A 21289-nucleotide genomic window follows, 5' to 3' on the forward strand; every position below is an offset into this window, starting at 1 on the left:
GTATTAGTGATGCATGAATTAAGTGTGCATTGAGAACCTTCATTATAAAATGTCATTAAGTCGGACACTTTTCCCGATCAATGACACTGAGCACCGTTCTTACTGAACGGCAGAATTATCCTGCTGACTGCTGGGACATGAACCAACCGCCTGCTTGGCTCTTACCTTTCCAGTGGCTTTGGTCTTGTTGTTGTTATTGTGGGAAGGTAGATTGACGTCTTCGTGGACGCGGTCCAGCAGCCACAGGAGGAACTCCAGGGCGTCGTGTTGGGAATTACCACGAAACTGTGATCCATACTTGGACACTATAGTCTAGAGAGAGGAAAAACAGACTTGATGAAACTGTAACTTTTCTTCAGCTGTATAATGATGACAGCGTGGTTGATTAAGTGCCTTTTATGAGCAAGGAAAATGGTTCAGGGCTGAAACAGGACTGGTGTTTAGTTATGACTTCACACAGAGAAACCTTCTGAAAACTACGAATATGCTTATCCAATGCACAAAATTTACACATTTTACTTTTGCTGAAAAACAAAAGCAGTATTGGTTTAACTGGCTTTTATTATCTACTTCTACTGACTACTTGTCAGAGTGAAAGCCTCAGTGGAAAAGCCAAACAAAACTGCCTTGCTAAGACATCCTTTCTACAGAACTCTCTCATGCATAATGTGAACCTGAAGCACTCCTTGTTTACTGGTTTTGACAGCCTGGGTGATTTCACTGGTACAACTGAGGCACCTGATTGGGTAGCTCTGCTCCAGGTTCTCCACAGAACGTGGATAAGAGGAATCCCTAGAATTGCAAATTTGCATTAACGCTGTTCACGATTCCCACCCAGCCCACGCTTTGACTGATTCCAGATTTTGGTTTTCCAAAATCAGCCTTTTGTCTTGTTAATAAAAGTATTCCTTTCCCTAATTTCTTCTCCAGAAACAACATTTTAAAATTTTTGACATAAAGAAAAAAAGATGTGTGAATAACATTCTTCTCAAAAGTAGGTTGGAGACTACTTTAGCTCACACATAGTGTAATGTGACTTTAGATGTGAATGGCACCCAACTCAATTAGGCAGGAATTAACTGCATGAACCTCATCTGGCAGCCTGGAGAAGCACAGGCAGTGTTGAGAGATTATAGCAGAGGAAACAGAAGACTGTAATCATTGCTTCATAATCCACTAATATGTGATATGGGTCTTATAACTATTACACCATAACATGATGTAGGATGTCTGATGACAAAGCTAGAGGCCTGTCACTGAAGAACTGAAGATAGAGGGAGAAAAAAGTACGTTCAACTTCCCCTTCAAAAGTTAGAAAAAAAGAACCATTCAGTTTGACCATAGTAATAGGTCTTTGGAAGTGGATTCAGGATTGCATCTTCAAAGTAGTTACTGAGACGTAGTTACCGACAGTAGCATAAAAGAACCTAAAAATTCACAAATAGAGAAAAACTGCTGGTGGATTCTTGGCAGAGCAATAAGGTTCTCTAATCTTTTTTTCTGATCTTGTCTTGAAAGCGAAGCTTCCTTTGCCTCACAGATTTCAAAGAAGTCAAAAAGTGATGACTGTTTTCATCCGACACTGGATCCTTGTAATAACTGTCAGATAAGTTTGTCAAAGAATATGAAAGGCTAATATACAACTGCTGCTTTTACAAACGGACAACTTTATGTCTCCATGTGTTAAATTATATTATATTATCTATATAGTCACTGCACTGTTAACTATTCTTTCTGCCCTTCAGTGACACACCTCTGATTCTGGGAAGTCTTAAGTTTGCCCTGAATTCCAAAGAAAGATAATTACAAACTTAAATGTGTGTATTTTTTGGATGTTCTGGATATATTTCCAACACGCATGCATGGTTTATTTACTGTACAGCTCTGTAATATGGCTGCCACACTGTAAAATTGAAGAACTATCATATAACATTACAACCAATGTTTCTAAATTGGACTGATTGGAGAACACTCAACGTAGTACAGCGTATCTTTTTTTTAAATTGATGCTCTTGAAACATTCAGACTTGTTTTGAAGTAATGCTGTGATATACGCCATGAGACATACCATGGACACACACTAACCTAAAGTTGTTGTGCAGCTAGTCATTACAGCAAGTCAATAACAGTAATTACCATCAGCCCTTTGAAAGTGGCAATTGTCTCGGTGATATAATTGAGGCTGTGGAAAATGCACTGTGTTTTATTGCTCTCTGTGGCATAATGGCCGCTGGCCAGTTTAGAACAATCTAACTCAATGATAAAGACAAAATAAGAAAACACCCCATCTATCCTGTACATCGTTTAGCCAGTGCTGAATATTTATATTTATATATTTATATCAGCTATCTACACATTACTGTTATTCAACTCCACTAATATTTAAATAGTAAATATTCAACTATTTATTCATTACTTTTTAGCTAGCTATTTAAACTGTTTATCCATGACTTTCATGTAACTAACCTATATGAACCATTTAATTTCGCTACATATACTATGTACTATGCACTAGTTTTATTTTTAGGAAATGTTAAATATTTTAACTAGGGTTACGTTTACTTTCAGCTATCAGTAAATATTTCAACCATTTATACCAAGCTATTGAAACTGTGACTTTACTGTTTCAATTGTTTGTCACATGAAACTATTTTAACAATTTATCCATGAGCATTAGGACTGTTTATCCATTACTGTTTTATTGTCAACTGCAATCTGACTCACGATAGCCAGCAACATGTACCACAACAACAGGTAACGGTTAAAAATCAACATGGACACAGCAAATATTGTCACATACCTGTGAGAACCACAGTTGTCACAAAATAAATTTAGCTTGGTAAGATAGGCCGGTCAATGTACACTGTAGGAAGGATGACATTCCTGTTCAGTCACCAAAAGCCTGCTCACCCTAACTCCCTTCTTTCTCAGGCCTCTCTTGTTATGGAAACCGATAAATTGGCTGTTGAGTAACTGTTTGAGTTTCAGGGTTTGTCCCTCTCCAGGCCCCTCTGTGCAAACACACCATCCTTCCAGGGGGGGGGACTCTGAAAATCCACGAGAACTGTCCAGATCAAAAAGCACACATCTGCTCCCAGGTTGAGGAAATTCAACCCTTTCGACTGCGACGTCAGAGACGCATGTGTGCAGGCTCAGGACATGCTGACAATGTAAAATATCACAAAGCAACACAGCAATACTTCATCTTCAGTGAAGATTTATAAAAAAAAAACATTTTCCTCTTCCCACCTCTCTTGTCCTATGAGCCAGGTGGTATTGGAATGTGGCAGAAGGCCATGTCTTTGGCAGGACTTTGTTGTTTTGTTTTTTTTTTCTCCTGTTTGGGATTCTGCAGCCAACTGACCTGTGAGAAGGTCAGTGCTGATTCATTAACTTTGAAGAACTTTTGATCAAACAAGGAGGATTCTACATGTACAGGGGACGAATACACTAAAAAAAAAACATTATTCATTTAAAAACAAAAAGTGCAGCGCAGTATACATCCTGTTGCAAGGGTAATTGTCAAAAAAAGAGATCCCTTTCAACCCTTTCATTATCTTTTTCTTTTATTAAAATTCATGTGATGTGAAGATGGGTACTATAGGTGGTCTTTTTAAGTCTTTTTATTCTAATCCAAGCATTTTCAGAGGGTTGTTTATAAATGGTTTGCGCTGTCTGGAGTTCCTGCAACTGGGAGCTAATTTAGCCTGTCAGACACGAGCCTTGGAGCTGTCTGATTATTTTATAATGCCCCTCTCCAGACAGTTGTGGTATTACTCAACAGACAATTTCAGAAGGCCTCGGCTGCATGAACTCTGGACTTCCTATGGTCACACACAGCAGTGTGTTGTGTGTGTATGTGCGCTAACACAGGAAACATCTCATCACATACGAGGGGGAGTGTTCAGTGTTTTTCTTTTAATCTATCTTTTAATCTTGGCAAGATGTTTTCATGCTGTTCCCTCTGATTGTTGTCCAGAAAATATCTGATACGAGACTCCCAAGAGGTAGGAGGGGAATGAAAGTGTGGAATTGGGGATTTATTGGCAGTAAGAATTGTGGCTGGCTGACGGAATTTATTTTAACAGGGGAGTTGAGTTTTTCAGAGAGCACAACAGATGGGCGAGCAGAAGCGGGAAAAAAAGAATAAATGTTAAAATTGATTCTGACTGTCAACGCTGCATTTCACAGGCGGCAAAAACAAAAAACAAAAACTGACAACACTTGGTTGGCTTTCAGGTTAACCTTTGGCTTCCTCATTACAACACATTCAAGGGTGAGAAAAGACATGCAAGTACCTATAGACTAGGGGCCAAGATATTCCAGTAGCCATACTTATACCCTTTTCTTGGGGAGTAATTAACATTTCCAAGAATAGATCCAATGTGGAGTTTCTTTGTTCGCTGCTCCATATTATCTACTTCTTGCGTTGAACTATGGCTCAGAGAAATCCAGAGCAAAGAGCTGCAGACAGATAAAGTGTGGTAGCTTTTCCCCACTCCTATCTTCAGCGTGGGCAGAGTAGGAAAGCCTGAGGGTCTCCTGATACGGCTGTGTCACAGTCCCTGATCCCCGGGGAAGGAAGATTTCTTATGTGGAAAGTAAATCGTCTCCTTACAGTGCCAACACACTTTGGATCACAGCAGCTATACATATAAATAAACACTGCAAAGTACAGTTCAGCAATCACCCGTACCCTACGTCTCTGACCATGCTGTAAGAGGAAATAATCAATATCTAGTTTATAGTGCTGCACCAGGGCTGCAATTAGGAAGTGAGGGGCACGATTAACTTAAAACCATCAAACACCTGATGTTCAGAGCGTGATGCCAAGAAGACAGAACTTTTTTTTTTTTAATTTTTTATCTAATGTTTTTACTGTCATGATATAGGGTCTGCTGTTGGGAAAATCCCAGCCCTTCAGTCAGGCACCTGCTGACCCTGTGCCCTCGTGCTGCACCGACACCGAGCAGCAGCCTCATTATCACCTGGCAGGACAACACTGAAGTCACAGGGCAAAGTGCTGTACGCTTGTTATTGCCTGTGGGAAGAGAGTGGCTGCCATACTGATGGCAATTATAGTGAATGACATAAGATTTGTGACACTCCTCTTTTGTCTGAACATTACATTGAGGCTGCTCTGCCCTTCTGTGGTGGTGTTTATGGCGTACTGTCTGCATAACATGTGATTATGTTTGATTTACAGTCGCTTATTCTCCACTTGAGCATGAAACTAATAACCAGTAATGTAAGAGTAGGTTTGGTTAATGATAACTCCATGAAACTGAAATACTGCCACTACCTTTTAATACTGCTCACCAGTACTTTTCATTACCTGGGTGCTATTACAGAGCTCACATGCACCTGGAGACAGTGTGTGTGTTATGGCTGATTTGTTGTACTTTGGGTACCTTGAAGTCCACAGACAGCTGTGGTGTGTACTCCAGAGTCCACAGAGCCCTGACAAGTGATGCCAGCTGCTCCGTGACTTCTCCCTTGGCCAGCCTCGTCTCGTCACTTTTCACCACCCCGTTTATTCTGGTTTGACACAGGTCCAGCTTGTATCGCTCCAGTCCCAGGTACTCTGCCAGCAGGTCGGTGTTGCTCAAACACTGGACCACGGCGTTCATGAAACAGGTGTTCCCGTGATTTTTCAGCCCCAGGACACCTGGGGTTTTGTCTCCGTATTGGTAAAGTAGCTTTTCTCTGCCGGTGCACAGAGAAGAAGACGTGCTCGAAGGGTTTTTCGCCACTCGATCCCAAGTCACCTGCACATCCTCTTTGATAATTCCTGAGCTGGCGCTGAGGGTGCAAGGTGCGCCATTCCGAAACCCCCCGTCGTCGTCCTCGGCGTCCTGCGCGTCCGTGTCTCCAAAGTGGGTGAAAGTGCCCAAAGTTTTGATGATTCTGTTCATGAAGCTCCCCACAGACCTCAGCGGTTTCTTTCGGAAAAGCTTCCCCGGTTTCGGCTTCTTGTCTTTGCGCTTCTCCTCCTTCGATGTCGGCATTTCCTCCCTGACTCTGCTCGGTCTCTCCATGGCAGCACCTCTTACTCCCTCGCCGGTCTATTCTGAGACTGATAATTGCGCAGATTCCGACGCCGGTGTGTCACTTCTCTGCCAGTGTCCCCTGTCCGGACAGCGGAGGGAAAAGCGCACAGAGGTGACACCATCGCGGAGCCAGGAGGCGCAACAGCACACTGTTATTCCACCCTGCGCCGTCAGCGGACCTTCCTCATCCATCCCAGCACTTACTGAAGGCGTTCATTATCACTCCGACACCGCTGTCACAAGCAGCATCTCGTCATGCCCCGCACAACAGGAGCGGCTCCGCCGTCCAGCTGCAGCACTGAGCGCTCCCCTCCCATCGCTCCCAAGTTCGCCTGGAAAAGGCTTGCGATTGTGCGACTGCCCCCTCCCACTTTCCAGCACACGGAGGAGATAAGAGAGCACTGTACGCTCTGGATTCATGCTGTTGGCACTGGAAACCAATTCGACACAGAAATGCTTTTATTTCACCTTTTTACCCACAACAGGGGTGGAAAAAGTACGCAGACGCTGCTGAAGTAAAAGTACTGCTACCATGGTGTAGAAGTACTCCATTACAAGTAAAACCCCACGTCAGCAAAACTACTTCAGTATCAGAAAACAACATTTTACTGCTGTAGCAGGTTGAGATGGAGCTAGTAGGCAGCTCGGTCCAATGGTTCTCCACCTAACGGTCAGGCCCTCTAAGGGGTCACAAGATAAATCTGAGGGGTCATGAGATGATTAACTGGGTAGGAGAGAAGAATAACAAAAGTTCTGCCTTTCTCCAGTCTATGATCAAATACCGGCTTCTCTTACTTCTTTAAGACTCAAGTAATTATTTAGACAAAACCATACAGGAAATCTTTAGTGAAACTGCAAACAGCTCAGACATTACAGACAGTTTAAGTGCTGGAGTAAATGTGGTTAAATTACATTCCCCCATGGCATAACATCTATAATCCTTATAAGCTAAAAGTCTGGTGCAAGATTTATTATTTTAAGATGAAAATCACTGAGTCATGATAAAGTTCTCATAAAATGTGCATCAGTGTCTCTTTTATGGAGACTTACTGACTTATTCTTGTGCTGCCATGAGCAAACCTCAAAATCTGTTCCACTGTCTATGATTTATTTATTTTTATTTTTTGTGAAGATGACATTAACCACCCGGGTTTGATGTTTTGTTAACACCAAGCTCCTTGCTGACACACTGATGCCTGTTCTCAGCCATTTTACTTCTCAATGAGCAATACCAGCCAATAAAAATGTGGCCCACAGTTCTTCCAGAGAGATATGGGAGCTAATCAAGACGACTGTCTGAGTGTGTGAGTGACCCCGGCATCCTACAGAGAAAATTCATTAGCTAAGCCCTGGAAGGCGTTTATCACAGGTTATGGTTTCCTGGATTATTACTATCATTCCTGGGCCATGAGGTATAGGGGAGCAGCACTGCTTATCTCCTTTGCTCACTACATAGATATGTTTAATCACAAGCCGCTGTCGTACTAACACTAAAAACCTGCAGATTTATTGCACTGGTGAGCAAAACCATTGTGACTGACTCTCCTCCTCACTTCTAATGCAACCTGAAGAGTGAGCCAAGTCACTGAGCCTCCTACTCTGCTCCCCTTCAGAGTGGTGCTGCTGATGGTTTGGAGTACCTGTTGTTGTTGTTGTTGGGAGGCAATAATCCCATCAGTTGGCTCAGTTCCAATAGAGAAGTCCTAAGAGCCTGCACTCAGAGTACCACAAATGAATTTGAAGGCCTCCATACAAGAGGCCTCCTTTCCTAACCCCGGGAAGAGGAGGTAAATAACAATCTTCTGTCTTATGCACCATGTACCAAACATGCCACCTGTCCCTGTGAACCAACACTGCAGTGAAAAACTATAATTAAAAGCCCCTGCAAACCTTTTCCTTTGTCAATCAGCTTCTCGCCATAAGTGATGGGATCTTACATGAACACAAAACCTTCTGCTGAAGTTAGAACAGCTGTGTTCGTGTCATTAAGGAGATTTCTGTATGCGAGTTCTTGAGTGTGCTCTTTGTCAATGGTTGGAAATGCACGGGGTTCAGTAGGATAAAATGCGATGTCACATACTTCAATGCACCAATCAGGACTCAGAAAAAAAATTTTTTAGGGGCTTTAAGAACTGGTCCCAACTGGGACCAGCAAATCTCACAACCCACTGTTATACCTACAGTACCTGGGGGACTTCAGAAGCCTGCATGGTGCATCTAGATACCTCTAGCAATGGACAAAGATGATGCATCCAGAAATAATCTCACACACAATAACCCCCAAATAAAATGTAAGGCTCCATTTGGCCAGGAGAAACGAGGTGTATTTCCCTCACATTTGCCGGGTTGACTTTTTGAATCAATCCTCCTCTGTAGCCTAAATCCACACTCTTGATGACTTGATGTGATGAAACTACCAAAAAGCCATGGACTGGGTATTTTCATCATCCTACTCCAAAAGACTAGCACAGATAGAACATAGATTTTTTTTTTTAAACTTCTGTAATAATGACGACCCAGGGGCACCTCTGAGCTGCTGCCATCTATCATAGAGAGCTGAGCTCTTTGTGGCAAAGCAGTTGTCTCCTTCTTGTTTTAGCCTCCTCTTTCAGTTACTTGATGTTATTTTTAGATAAATTCTGCATTCCCCTTTCAAAAGGCAGGTGCCTTTTAATATTTCTCTTGTAAAGCTGATTTCTCTCACAGCTAAGACCGAAATCTAATTTCATATCATATGGAAGTTGTTCCCACGCTAACAAAATGGAGGCACACCATCATAAAGATTTACAGTAGATGCATTTTTCATCTGTGTGTGTCCTATATTTTATTGTCTTTGATGTGAGGAACACTTCATACTTGGCACAAGCCTTTGAACTAATGAATTAATGTGGTACCAACTAAAAGTTATAATAGAAACAGAGGAGACAGTAAGGTGTGTTTCTCTCTGCAGCACATATAATTAGATCAGTGCTGCTGCATCATGGCCTAATAGTTAAGTAATGTTATGCCTATAAATGGAGAGGTAATTTGCCTCTGTGACGCTCTTCTCTGCAAAGAAGGAAATGCCATCCCCAAAGATGAAGTAGGCAACAGAGACCATCTGGTCGCCTGAGTCATATGCTGCTCCAGGAACAAACACTCCCTTAGTTGAAAGAACAATGCACCATCACTGTCACACTGCCCTGCTATCGCTGCCTTGCTATAGTAAAATACAACCAGAAGCAAAAGGACACACCATCATCACAAGAGGTTTTGTAGGTTCTGCACATTTATGACAACTAAACTTAGATGTAAGAGAGGACAATGAAAGTTTAAAAGTTTCTTTATACTTATGTTCTGAACACCTCTCAGTCTCTCTCACTAATAACGTCCTGCTTTTCAGCTGAGAGGAACAGGCAGTGCTGATCGGTGTTATACGGGACCACCTGACTCCTCAGAGAATGCCTACATAGACAGACAGAGTGAGGAAACAGCATAGCCCAGGAGGAGATCAATACTGCTTCATGTATTTTTACAGCGCTGCATAAATACGATGTTCTACACAACTTTGTCAAGGTTTAACAAGACGGTCGCCTTCATCAGAGCTGAAGTGACTTAGCCGTTCCTGTGATGTGAATTAGATTGAGCAGAAAAGAAACAGAAGGGGTTGAGTGGGCGAGTTCTGGCTTTCACCGGGTCCCAGATTATGCAGGCCCCATCTGAGCTGGCAATAACACATTCCTTGTCAGTGCCTTTAATCTTAATGCAGTTGGCAGAGGCCTTATGCTTTCTCATGGATCCTAGGAGCTTGTGAGTCCTGGGCAGGATCTCCCACACATGAGCAAACGCGCACACACGCACCTGGACGGAGAATAGACAGCCGTCGGATCAGCAGCACGCACAAGGTAACTGACACAGAGACTGTGGAGCCCAGGCTACAGAGATATTTCTATTCATGCCCTATTTCATCCACAACCAGTCCTATTTTCAATGTATCACTGTTATCAGTGCAAAAAAAACAGAGACACACATGCAGCAAGGAACCAAATCAGCTCACATTTAGAACTAAAGCAGAAATGCATTTTTATTCCTGCCACATGGGCCTGTAGTTTAATCATGAATATTACAATTTTATTTCAGCTACAATCCGCTGGTGGGGTTATCTCTCATCCCCTCCCTCATTATTCTCTCACTATCTCAGGTTGTGGCAGCAGCTGTCAGTCCCAAGCTGCAGGTTGTGTGAGCGGGAAGAATCCTCTGTCCCATTCGAGGAGTAAACCCATGAATGTACCATCATTCCTGGCTGCAAACAGACAGGTGCTGGCTGTTTATATGTGCATATGAATCGATGCAGGAAATCTGTTTTGAGGAAGCTGTTGCGATTATTGACACGAACTTCAAGGAAATTAACGGGGGCCAGAACCTGCACGCTGAACGAATGACGTGAAGGACAAAATGTAGAAAGGCTGTCAGATTTTGAGGGTCATGCATGTCCAAGCATGACCCAATCTATGAGAAAATCTGGATGTGAAAGGACTTTCTCAGTAGTACCACTGCAAAATACCTCAAAAGATAATAACACAGAATTTTAAAACTCTATTGCATTTAGAATATAGGAAACAAACAGGCAGTCTGCAAAAATTAGACAGCATACAGTTCTTCAGTACATAGGCTGCAACTTCAAATGAATTGTGTGATAGCGCCCTCTACTGGTAAGTTTTGAAAGTAACATGCAACTATTTCCATCTCAAAGAACAACGGCATGAATATTTGAAAAGATGGGAGGTGATACTGATGATCAGTCACACTGACAACAAGCCACCGCTCACAGTATCAGGACTGTCATTGCATATGAGTATCTGTTACAAACAACACTGCTGACTGCATCGGTCTGACTGGTTTAGACAGACTCGTCTCTGTGCAGGTGAAGGGGAAGATTTCTGCTGAATCAGTATGTCTACCCACAACCATCTGGTACTCTGACCATGCACCTGCAGCCACGAAATGCAAACTACTACATTCTGTAAGTCTACTGATTTCACAAGGGCAGCAAATTTACTTTTGACCTCATTATTTAAAATAAAACAAAAGAGCGGATCCTATTTTTGGCCATTGTTCCTGGAATAACCTTTCTGAGCTCACGAGAGAAAGGCAGAGCATCCTCTAATTTCTTGTGTTACTTTAAAACCAAATCAGGAGCAGGTAGGGTAGTCAGGAAACAACATTATTCTGGATTATTATAAAAAGACAACAGAAGGTTTAGTTTTTATTTCCAATTATCGTCTCAAAGTCTCCTCCTGTTATTCTGAGCTGCAGTGATATAAGAGCATAAAGGCATCGACATCATCAGGAATCATACTGAGAATTTGTGATACAGGGAAAACCTGAGTTAAGCCCAGAGATAGCTGGATAACACCTTAATCTCAATCTGTGGTGCAGGCTTCAGGTTAACTGAAGGTAACTTTCATAAGTTATCCGTTTGGTTTCACAACATGCTATATGTTCATGCACAGAGCAGTTTAATCTGTATCGTGAGCTCAATTAATACTTAATGTAATTTTGTAATTCAGTTCTTGTCCATTAAATGTGTCAAAGCACAGCCTGTGATCCAGTTATTTTCTTATGTTTGATGCAACAAACTTCATTAAGTTTCTCTGTTATGTTGTTGTTGTGGTTATATTTCTCATTCCTCATTTAAGAAAAAGACTGGCCTCGAAACATGACTTTAAGAGTCACTGAGCAGCATAAGTAAAGCCTGGTTTTGAAACCCATGAAAAATTTATTGGATGACGATGATAGCAGCTCTGGTGCTCTGCATCCAACTTGGCTGAACTTCGGAAAGGAAGGAAATCCAAGAACGCAGCCAGGACAACACAAGCTCCTCTCCGAAAACTTAGAAGTCATGATCACTGCCATAGGTGCTTCCACAAAGTACAGACGCAAATTTCACTTTGTCACATTATGTTATGTTACTGACAAATTAAAAAAAAAAAAAGAAAAAAATCAAGATTACAAAACACATGCATACCCTTCACTTCATCCCAGAACAGTGAGCCTCTTACAAACAAGTCAACATCTGCATTTGTCGACTGTGTGTAGACTATATATGAAAACAATATGCATTGTTTTTGTGTATTTGTTAACTTACTCATTATATATTCATTCTCTTATACAAAATCTTCATAGAAAAAGAAATAACTCATTAACTAAGCTCCACTGTGATTTGCAGTGTCATTTTTTTCCAGCCTCAGTGATCTGGGCATTGGCTTCGAGTGGAAGCCAGATTCTTGAGCTGGTGATAAGATATTCTACTTTACTTTCTGAATTTATATAAGATGATATTTCTCACATTACATGAGCCCGCTCGCCTGGTTCATCAGATACAGCCTCAGAGGCTGGAGGGCTGACACAGTGTGGACCTGTTACAATTACAGCCTCTGAGGCTAGACTTTATCTGTCAAAGCAGCTGGAAAGTTGAATACAGTCTGAAACACCCCGAAGTCGTGTAAAATGATTAACATACAGGCCACTCTCTCTTCATAGCATCATCGTCAGTGGAGGTGTAACTTTGAATATTCAATTGTTTAAAGTAATTGATTTTCATTTTTGTCCATACCACTACTGTGACAACTTTAAATGATTGGAGTCTTCCATTTTCAATTGCAATACATGTCATCCTTTTAAAACACATTTCCTCTTTCTCTTTCAGCTTTCCGATTACACCTTGCATAACAAACTGAAGCACTGATTCCCCACTAAGAGGGTCAGGACCTTCCAAGGGGTCGCAAGATAAATTTGAGGGGTCATGAAACAACTAACAGGGTAGAAGAGAAGAAAAAATATTGTTGTATTCAAAAGTAAAAAGGTTAACAAAACCTTTTGAGAGACGGTCACACACACAGACTGATATATTTTGAGCAGTCACAAACCAAAAACGTTGGGAACCTAAGAGGCTGCAATAGGCTGTAGTATTGCAAGGTTGTGGGAATATATACTAAATATACTTTTTTTTTTCTTTACTTCATATGTGGACATGTGGCCCTAATCCCCTCTGTAAGGCCATAACACGTCTCAAGTCAAATAAAAACTTTTTGGGGGGAGGAAAATATAATTGATACCAAAGAAGATACTAAAACAACAATTTCAAATTGGGTGAATTAGCAGAAACACAGAAACGTGTGTGTTTTGTAATAATTCAGTGTCCTGACCTTTCAGCTCAGCTCCGCTGCTTTTGTTGTTTCCGGCGTCGTTTCTTCTTCAGCACCTGTGTTTCGTTACTTTCATTAGTCTAATCTGAACCACCTGTCCGCACTGAAAACACTGTCTCCAGCAGAAGGTAATATTAATATTTGCCTAAAACCTCGTCTCTTATTAAACACAGCCGTCCTTGCCTCACGGAGGACACGGTGACACGTCGCATTAGGAGACTCACAGGTTTAAATAATAAAATCAGAAATGGCTAATTTCCATTTAGCTGCGTCGGTTACAGGAAACATGCTAACTCCAGTTTGTACCTGTCGTGTTTTAGCATTATGGTTCAACATAAGAGGCGCTAACACTAATGTGATTAGTAACACGTGTGCTTTTCCTACAACGACGTGTTAATGTCTGCTATTAAAAATGTCTGCTCATTTAACTAAGTGAAAGTTGTTTTTAGTGTCAAAGCAGCTGAGAACTATTTTCTCATGCGGGAGAATTCAACTCATAATGAACTGAGGGCTGTGAAGTTGCCTGTGACTAATCTGGATAAATAGTGAATAAAATGGGTAAATTTATCATTTATACTGTATTTCATGAAGTATGAAGAATTTAGTTTTATACTGTAAAGTTGTATGGAAACTATTCCTGATTCATTTTGACTCATAAACATGTATGGGTCAAATAAATAAAATAAAAATATGATACATTTCTTTTTCTCTTTTTTAGTTGCAAGATGGTTTTGGATTCCCCTCCACTTCAGACAGGCCTAGAAGACTCCAAGACAAGGGTGAGTCCACACTTTAGATTAAGAGGCGATGAGCAAAGCCCCACATTGTCTGAATGTTTTAGATGTTGTTGCATAATCCTGTGTAGTTCTCTAAAACTGGTGTGTTAGCTGACCGCACTCTATCCATCACTGGCAACCGTGTGTAACTCTGGAAAACTTCTGCATATTGCTAGTATTAATATTGTGAATTTACTGTTTTGTTCAATATGCGACACTCTAATGTTTTGTATGTCTGTCATGTAGTTTAGATCGGTTTCAACTAATGGCACAAAAGTCAAAGAATTTTCCATCTTCACTGCAGGACAGAGGGATCATAGAATGTGACATTTCATTTGATTTGATAAAAGTCAGCTGATGTCTTTGCAGGACGTTTCAGTAGCAAAACAGGCGCTCCGTTTGTTCCTTTGTGTTTTGCATAATGTGTCATGAATCAGTGCCCCTTGACATTTCGACAAAAGTGAGGTTCATGCTAGAGCAGGCGCTGCTCAGAGCAGCTCGGCACAAAGGTCTTTATTGGGGTCACATTCGGTTTGGTAGACCACCCAGCTGTGTGGCTGGAGACCCGTTCATGACTATGTACCCAGAGCTTTTGCCACGATGACAAATGAGGAAAGAATAGTCATAATTCTCTCTTAGACATAAATGACCTGTGGCACCTCCGTTCAAAGAGCCTTCAGTCGCACTCTGCAGCTGACCTCCAGGGTGGCATCTCAGCAGGGTGAATTATACCAAACATGAAAGGCACAAAACTGCAATTCAAAACGCCTTTAGAGCTCCTTGTGTATAACATTAATCTTTGAGTAGGTAGCATGACCAAAAAACACTGTCTCCCTTTATCCGCATCAATTCAAAAGCAGACTTATTGTTCACACCCACGGATCCATACCACTCCTGCCCTGCAGAGGGCAGTGTTTAGCAGAGAATGGTGGCAGAGTATTACTGCCCATGGAAACTTTTTGTGGAAATGTTACTGGGAGTTCAACATAGGATCTGTGAGTGAAAACCACAGCTGTGGCCCAGAATCATTAAGTTGTAGGCTTTGGCACAGCTGATCCTCTAATTATGAATGACTTAAGGCAAATTGTTGTAATTTGTGCTGCTTGAGCGTCAGAGTCCTTGAACACGGTGGTTTGTTTTGAATTTGTTTTATTGACCGCTGAGTCCCATCCATCTTTGTTATAATATCTGAGTGAAAATATGACAGTCACAGTGCTTGAACCCTCTCTGTTTAGTGTGTCGTTTAGGAAGCTGAGCTTCATTAAAACATCTGTCTCCAAAATAAGTTTTATCAAATAACATTTATTGTAATTTGACCAAAACATGAAAACTCGTCACAAGAAACTCTTCACCTTGCACCAGTTTAATCTACCTTGTTTTTTAGAATTTATGTTCAAATTCTGACTGTGAGGCTTAAAGATGCAGTGTGGGGTCTCTTCACAGTATTATTCATGCTTGAATTATCTAAGCTTTCCTCTTTCAAGTAAGGGTGTTCAAAACCAATTTGAGGAATAGCACGTTAAGTGAACATTTGTACACCCCATTATCGCCTCGCACTTTTCTCTGCGGCTCGACTGATCTGTGGCGGTGTGGCCGTGCCCTTTAGATGTGCCTGATTGGCTCAGCCAGCCTTAGCACAGGACTAATTGGATAATCCTCAAACACCATTGCTTCACTGCTGGATCCTAGGTGAAGGATTACGTAGATATCCCCTGGTTAAACAGTCGATTGAATGCAATTAAACATCTGTCATAGTTTATCAAAATGAAGAGAAGCGATGGGGAGATCATAACCGCAGACATGACTTCTCAAATTCTGTGTTTTCAGACAGTACTCTTCAGTTTCTTTCCCTCCTATTGAATTCAGGTATTTGGTGTTATTGTGGCAGGACATAAAGCAGATACCGTATGTGTTGAAAACTCTGGTATGCACTTGGATCACCGCTGTTTACAAAGAATTTCACATGATGTAGTAGAAGCGCGCAGCTATGTTTTTGCAAAACCACAAAATAAGCTCTTCCTCATTTCACTCCACTGGCTGAGCTCTGCTCTTCGATGAACATTCACCAGCCATCACTGACAAAACACAGAGATGTTTATGCAGTAAAGTCGATGCATATAAAACACTGTGATCCATAACTGTGATTGCGTCTACGGTGTGTGTTCTCAGAGATGATTTTGTTATCATTACATGCTTCATACTCCTACTCTCTAAATATTCTATTTGTCAAAACTACAGATGTTTTCCAGTTGAAGCCCTGTGTACAGTACCTTAATGCTCATGTGCACGACACATTTAGAAATGAGATACATATCTAAAAATGATAACAAATTACACACAACATGCAGTGTAGTGTGTATATTGGCCAGGAATGCCATGCCAACAGCTTGTACCAGGATATCCTTGAGAAGAATTCCCTGTGTGGAAGGATGGTGGCTCCTATTCCATGTCACCCATGTGCTGAAGGTGCTCTTGTGAATATGTGCGTTTGTGCAGTGTTGAAGTCCAGATAAATTTCACCAAGTCTAAAGCCGGTTGAAACCGAATTACAGTAGAGACAGAATGAGCCCTGTTGAAGACTGAGACCAAACCAGGCATCAACAGTCTACACATCTGTCCAAAAACAATAAACACTCGGTGGCCCATTCTGATAGCTGGGGTATTGTCTGGTATGTGCACCTCCAAATATTAGACTGGCAGTTTATTAAACCTCAGGGTTAGTCTATGGTGCACCCTGAAAATGGAGATGCAGATCTGTCTTCACACGCGCTGTGTTGTATTCTTCAACCTCCAACAGATCATTATATAAGCTTTTGCCCAATAATGCACTGAAGTTGGTTGTTCCAATGCTTCCATCCAGATGGAAATATAATAGCAATTATTGGATGGGTTGCCATGAAATTTGGTACACTTGTTCAAGGTCCCCAGGGGAAGAATCCTAATGGCTATGTTGATATCTTAGTTTTGCTTTAGCATCACCAGCAGGTCAAATATTTTCACATAGTCAATGATAGAAAATTTTGTACAGACATTCATGGTCCCTAGATGATGGATCCTAGTTACCAGCCATGATCTGTGTGTGTGTCTCATCATAATAAAATATGGTCCTGGAGACACCTATTGTAGTGGGAACTACCACCGAGGTTCTGAGTAATATGCGTGTCTGTCTGTGGACAGACTTTCTCACCACGGTAACTTCCACAACTGTGCAAAATGGAGTCACGAAACTTTGTGTAGTTGTGTGTAGTTGTGATCAAAATGAAGGCTGAGCTTGAAGATGGGTGTGGTCCGAACAAGGGTGCTGGAAGTAGGAGGGGTAGGGATAGGAAATAACCCCCCCTCACACACACACACACTTTACGCCCCTGGTCCACATTTGTAGCAGATAACTTTAATTCCGTTTTAATCATTACTGCCCACTCCAAGACATGCTGAGCTAAGACGGTGCACTCCATAAACATTATTTCTGTTAAACATCATTGTATTAGCATTGTCATTGTGAGCATGTTAGCATTCTCACAATGTTAGTATTTAGCTCAAAGCCCTGCTGTGCCAAAGTACAGCCACAGAGAGCTGCTGGCATGGCTGTAAACCCTTAGTCTACAACATATTTCTATTTAAAAAAAATGACTGAGAGAAATCCAACATTTTCAGGCTGTACTCAAGTGCTACAGTATGCGTGCCTGTGTCTTTGTTTGGGTGTTAGGATACGTACAAGCAAACAACAGACGTAAAAATTGATGTGTGCCACTTTGTTTCCACCTGTGTGTTTACACTGTTTGCACGGAGGTCTTTGAGGTATTTCAGGAACATAAACTCGTCATTAATGAGCACCATTAGCAACGGTTGTTTCAGGCGCACCGGTGGCTCGGTGCAGTAAGACATTGCAAAAGAATGCAAGATGTAAATCCAAGTTGATCGGCTCCTCCACCGTAATGCCACAGCCCCGGGAGGACAGCATAATTACTAGCTGCTATCTCTCTAAATAGGGCTCTTGCTCCTATGCAGAACAGTGATGACATGATTAGTGTTTTCCTGCTCATCTAGGCCTTGTGAATGGGGATGATGACAGCTGTATGTGGTTGGGGAAACAGCGCTAGATTGTTCCTCGGTGCCTTTAAACATAACAACACCTACCACAGTGAATGCTTGTTGTGTGAGCGCGCAGAGATGAGTGTTAGCAGAATAACAGCAATCTGTCTGCATTCTCACATTATTACGTTGAATTTGCGGTCAGCGGTACCAAAGGGTACATGATTTTTGGGGGCAAATGAAGACAAATTGTGTTGTCCCGTGGAGTGATGAGAGGGATATCTTCGCCACACGCTGTATAACTAACTAATTTATTGTGGCACAGACAGGATCGTGGCACAGACAGGATCGTGTTTACTTTTTCAGCAAGAAAAGAAAGAAATACAGGCTTTTCCGAGATTACGAGTGAAAGACTACTACACTTAAAGCTCTAAATTAGACGATGAACAGCCGAGTACAAATTCTTTAAACAAACCTGCTGAAATTCAATAAATTAAGCCAAATAGTTTGCCCTTGGTATCACAGCATCTTCAAAAAGTCAAGCTCTTATAATCTCGCTCTGCTCTATATTTTATATCTTCCGTTCTCTTAAAAAGGAGCTTTTATGGAAAATTTTACGAGGCTTTCCATTAAAAGAAGACCTCTGTGCTACAGTATCCTTGTCCCTGACACCTGTAGAAATATTAAAGGGAACTTTGCACTCCATTAAACGTGAGGCCCAGCGAGGAAGTGGCGGGCTCTGTCATCAGAGTAAATCCTCGACGTGCAGGCAGGCCTTCACCCAGAAAAGGCCCGAGCTGGGATCTGCCACGGTGTGAGTTACTGGCACTCTCCTCTGTCCTGCAGGTGCTGGTTTGTGTAGTGGGGAGCTGGTGGGAGCTGGCGGAGGTCGCTGGAGGAGGTTCTTGTAGGGAGTGAGTGATGTTCAATCTAAACAGCATGTACAAAGAAGTCAGAAGGAAATGGTTTTGGCCCGAGTGGTGAGGAAAGAGGCTGTTAACAGTATGCTCCAATAATATTTCCATTAACGACTTCTCATTAAACCCGTTCAGTTTTCAGCTGCTAGAAGAGGCTATAAGCTGCCTGCATTACACCGGCCACATTTCAGTGTTTTATTAAAATATAAGGGCTGGGGGTCTTTTATTATATATAACCCTCTCTATCACGTAACTCATCGGATTTTTCTACCTCACACTTTCCTGTTGAGTGGATGAAATGTCTTTAAAGTGGTTTTACAGTATCAGTGCAGCGCAGAGGTATTCCATCCCAGGCGAGATTTGCTCTTGTTATTTTTAAACTCCAGAGGTTACTTCGATCCATAAATCACCTGGCCCACGGTGTCTAAACGTTCCGGCTCAGCCTGCCTGTCCGATGGTGGATTTATGATCCGCGGGTGTAGCAGCGAGAGCCAGCACGGTCTCCTCTGGGCTCACTGGTGCTCTCCTGTGCACTTGTGTACATATTTAGAAAAAGTGTGGGGTGGCTGAGTGCTGTTCGGTTGTGGGTCAGACCGCCTGAGCTTGCTGTTGTGATGCTGCTGCACCTCTCTGGCTGCTTAATGAGATACAGCAGTAAAAATCAGAGAGTGCTTCCCTGCAGGAATCTTTTATAGGTGGGAAGAATCAACACTAAAAGACTTGGGTTCAGGACAACTAGAAGCACACAGATAGTATGTAGAGCTGAAACTTGAGGGAAGGCTTGGTGATTGTAGGAGCCGTGCTGTGGGGTCTTTTTTCACTTTCACATTCATCTTGTGAAACTATGTGCTTTCGACAAAGCTTGGCAAAGAGGTAAATAGCAATAAAAGGGGATTGGAGCGTACGTTACCCTTGCCAAGTGTTGGAAAAAAGATCGTCCCTACATTGAGCGTCTGGCAACAGAGCCTTGGCTGGTGATGTCATCTCCAGGTCCACAGTTTCTGTTTGTTTCACCTCCATTTTATGTGAAGGTTCAACAGACCTGAATCTCTTGTGGCTTCTACCCTGAGACACATTTTCCCCTGTTTGGTGTCCAGTTAGGGACTTACAAGGCTTTAAAGTTTTTCTTTTTTTTTAAAGAAGAAAGCATGTACAAACTAACATGTTTCTGTAATGCCATTAGCAGTAATACCATTCATGCTGCACAAAATTTGGAATTGGCTTGATCTTGACACATTTATTAAGCCAACAAATAAAACGACATACCTTTCTCTCCACTGGCACCGATGGCAGCTCTCGCATAGCAGGCTGAGCTGAGAACAAATACTTGAAGACATCAGATGTGAGAGGAAGTGGATGATTGGACATCTGTACAAAGGCAAAACATTTCAAAGAGGGCAAAGACTAAGTTTTTAGGATGTCCAGACTGAAATATAACTATTAAATGGATTCCTGTGAAATTTGGTACAGATGTCCATGTTGCAAAGAAGATAAATTCTACTGACTTCCAGGGCTTCACCTTTAGCAAGCCCCTTAACAATAGATGAAATATCAAGCAAGTCCCATGTGCACAAGTGTATTTTAATTATACTGGCATGAACTGAAACTAGTGGTCACTGAGAGACTGCGGCGATGCACAGTAGGACTCAGAAATCATAGCAAGACAAAAAAAAACAAAACACTGGGGGCTTACATGATGACTGTTTCTGGTTCTTCGATCAAGATTTCAACAGTTAACTCTGCCATCGTGACATTTAATTCCTATGGTGGAAGCACAGCACATTTACAACTGGTTCCTACCCACGGTGTCAGGAAGAATTTGTCCTTTGCTGCGTCCGTGTAATGTGTGTGTAAGAGGATGTATGTTTCCTGTCAATGAAGAGTAGTCTTCTTATTTCCTGTGTGGATGTTTTAGACTTTTCTACACAAACATTTTCATTGGCCCCAGAGCCGATTTTCACCACAAAAAGCTTGGACCTGCCAGCCGCCGTGTTTCCTCAGCTGGTGGATAACCTCCACTCCTCACGCATCTCTCCCTCTGCCATCTATTTCCTCCTCTCCGCCTCCTACTGACCCATCTTTCCGCACTTGAATGGGCAGTCAACATGACAGATTGTGGCACACACTCTTTGCTCTGAGTTCACGTCAAACTAAATCAAATATGATGGGCAGGAAAGAAAAACTGATTCCAAACTAATCTACCTTTTTGGGTTCTCAAGACAGCTGACCATTTCCTAAACCCCTCCTCCGAGCAGCGCTTATCCAGTTGTAGCCTTAGCAGCTGTAACTAGGTACGGCAGGCCTGTCAAGCTTCGTATTTCTCCAGA

General features: G+C 42.0%; 1 protein-coding gene across 2 annotated transcripts in view; it reads right to left on the reverse strand.

Annotated features, from left to right (window-relative positions):
* Positions 1–6353, reverse strand: part of usp43b (ubiquitin specific peptidase 43b) — a 56881-nt gene extending 50528 nt beyond the window's left edge. For both annotated transcript variants that reach the window (XM_041063418.1, XM_041063417.1), the window contains exons 1-2: positions 5412–6353; positions 166–312 (exon numbers count right to left, since the gene is read on the reverse strand). In XM_041063418.1, coding sequence (XP_040919352.1) covers positions 166–312; positions 5412–6038 — 774 coding nt within the window. In that variant the 5' untranslated portion in view covers positions 6039–6353. The remainder of the gene's footprint in view (positions 1–165; positions 313–5411) is intronic.
* Between the last annotated feature and the right edge of the window lie 14936 nt (positions 6354–21289).

The sequence above is a fragment of the Toxotes jaculatrix genome, chromosome 18 (genome assembly GCF_017976425.1).
Source record: "Toxotes jaculatrix isolate fToxJac2 chromosome 18, fToxJac2.pri, whole genome shotgun sequence".
NCBI lineage: Eukaryota > Metazoa > Chordata > Actinopteri > Toxotidae > Toxotes > Toxotes jaculatrix.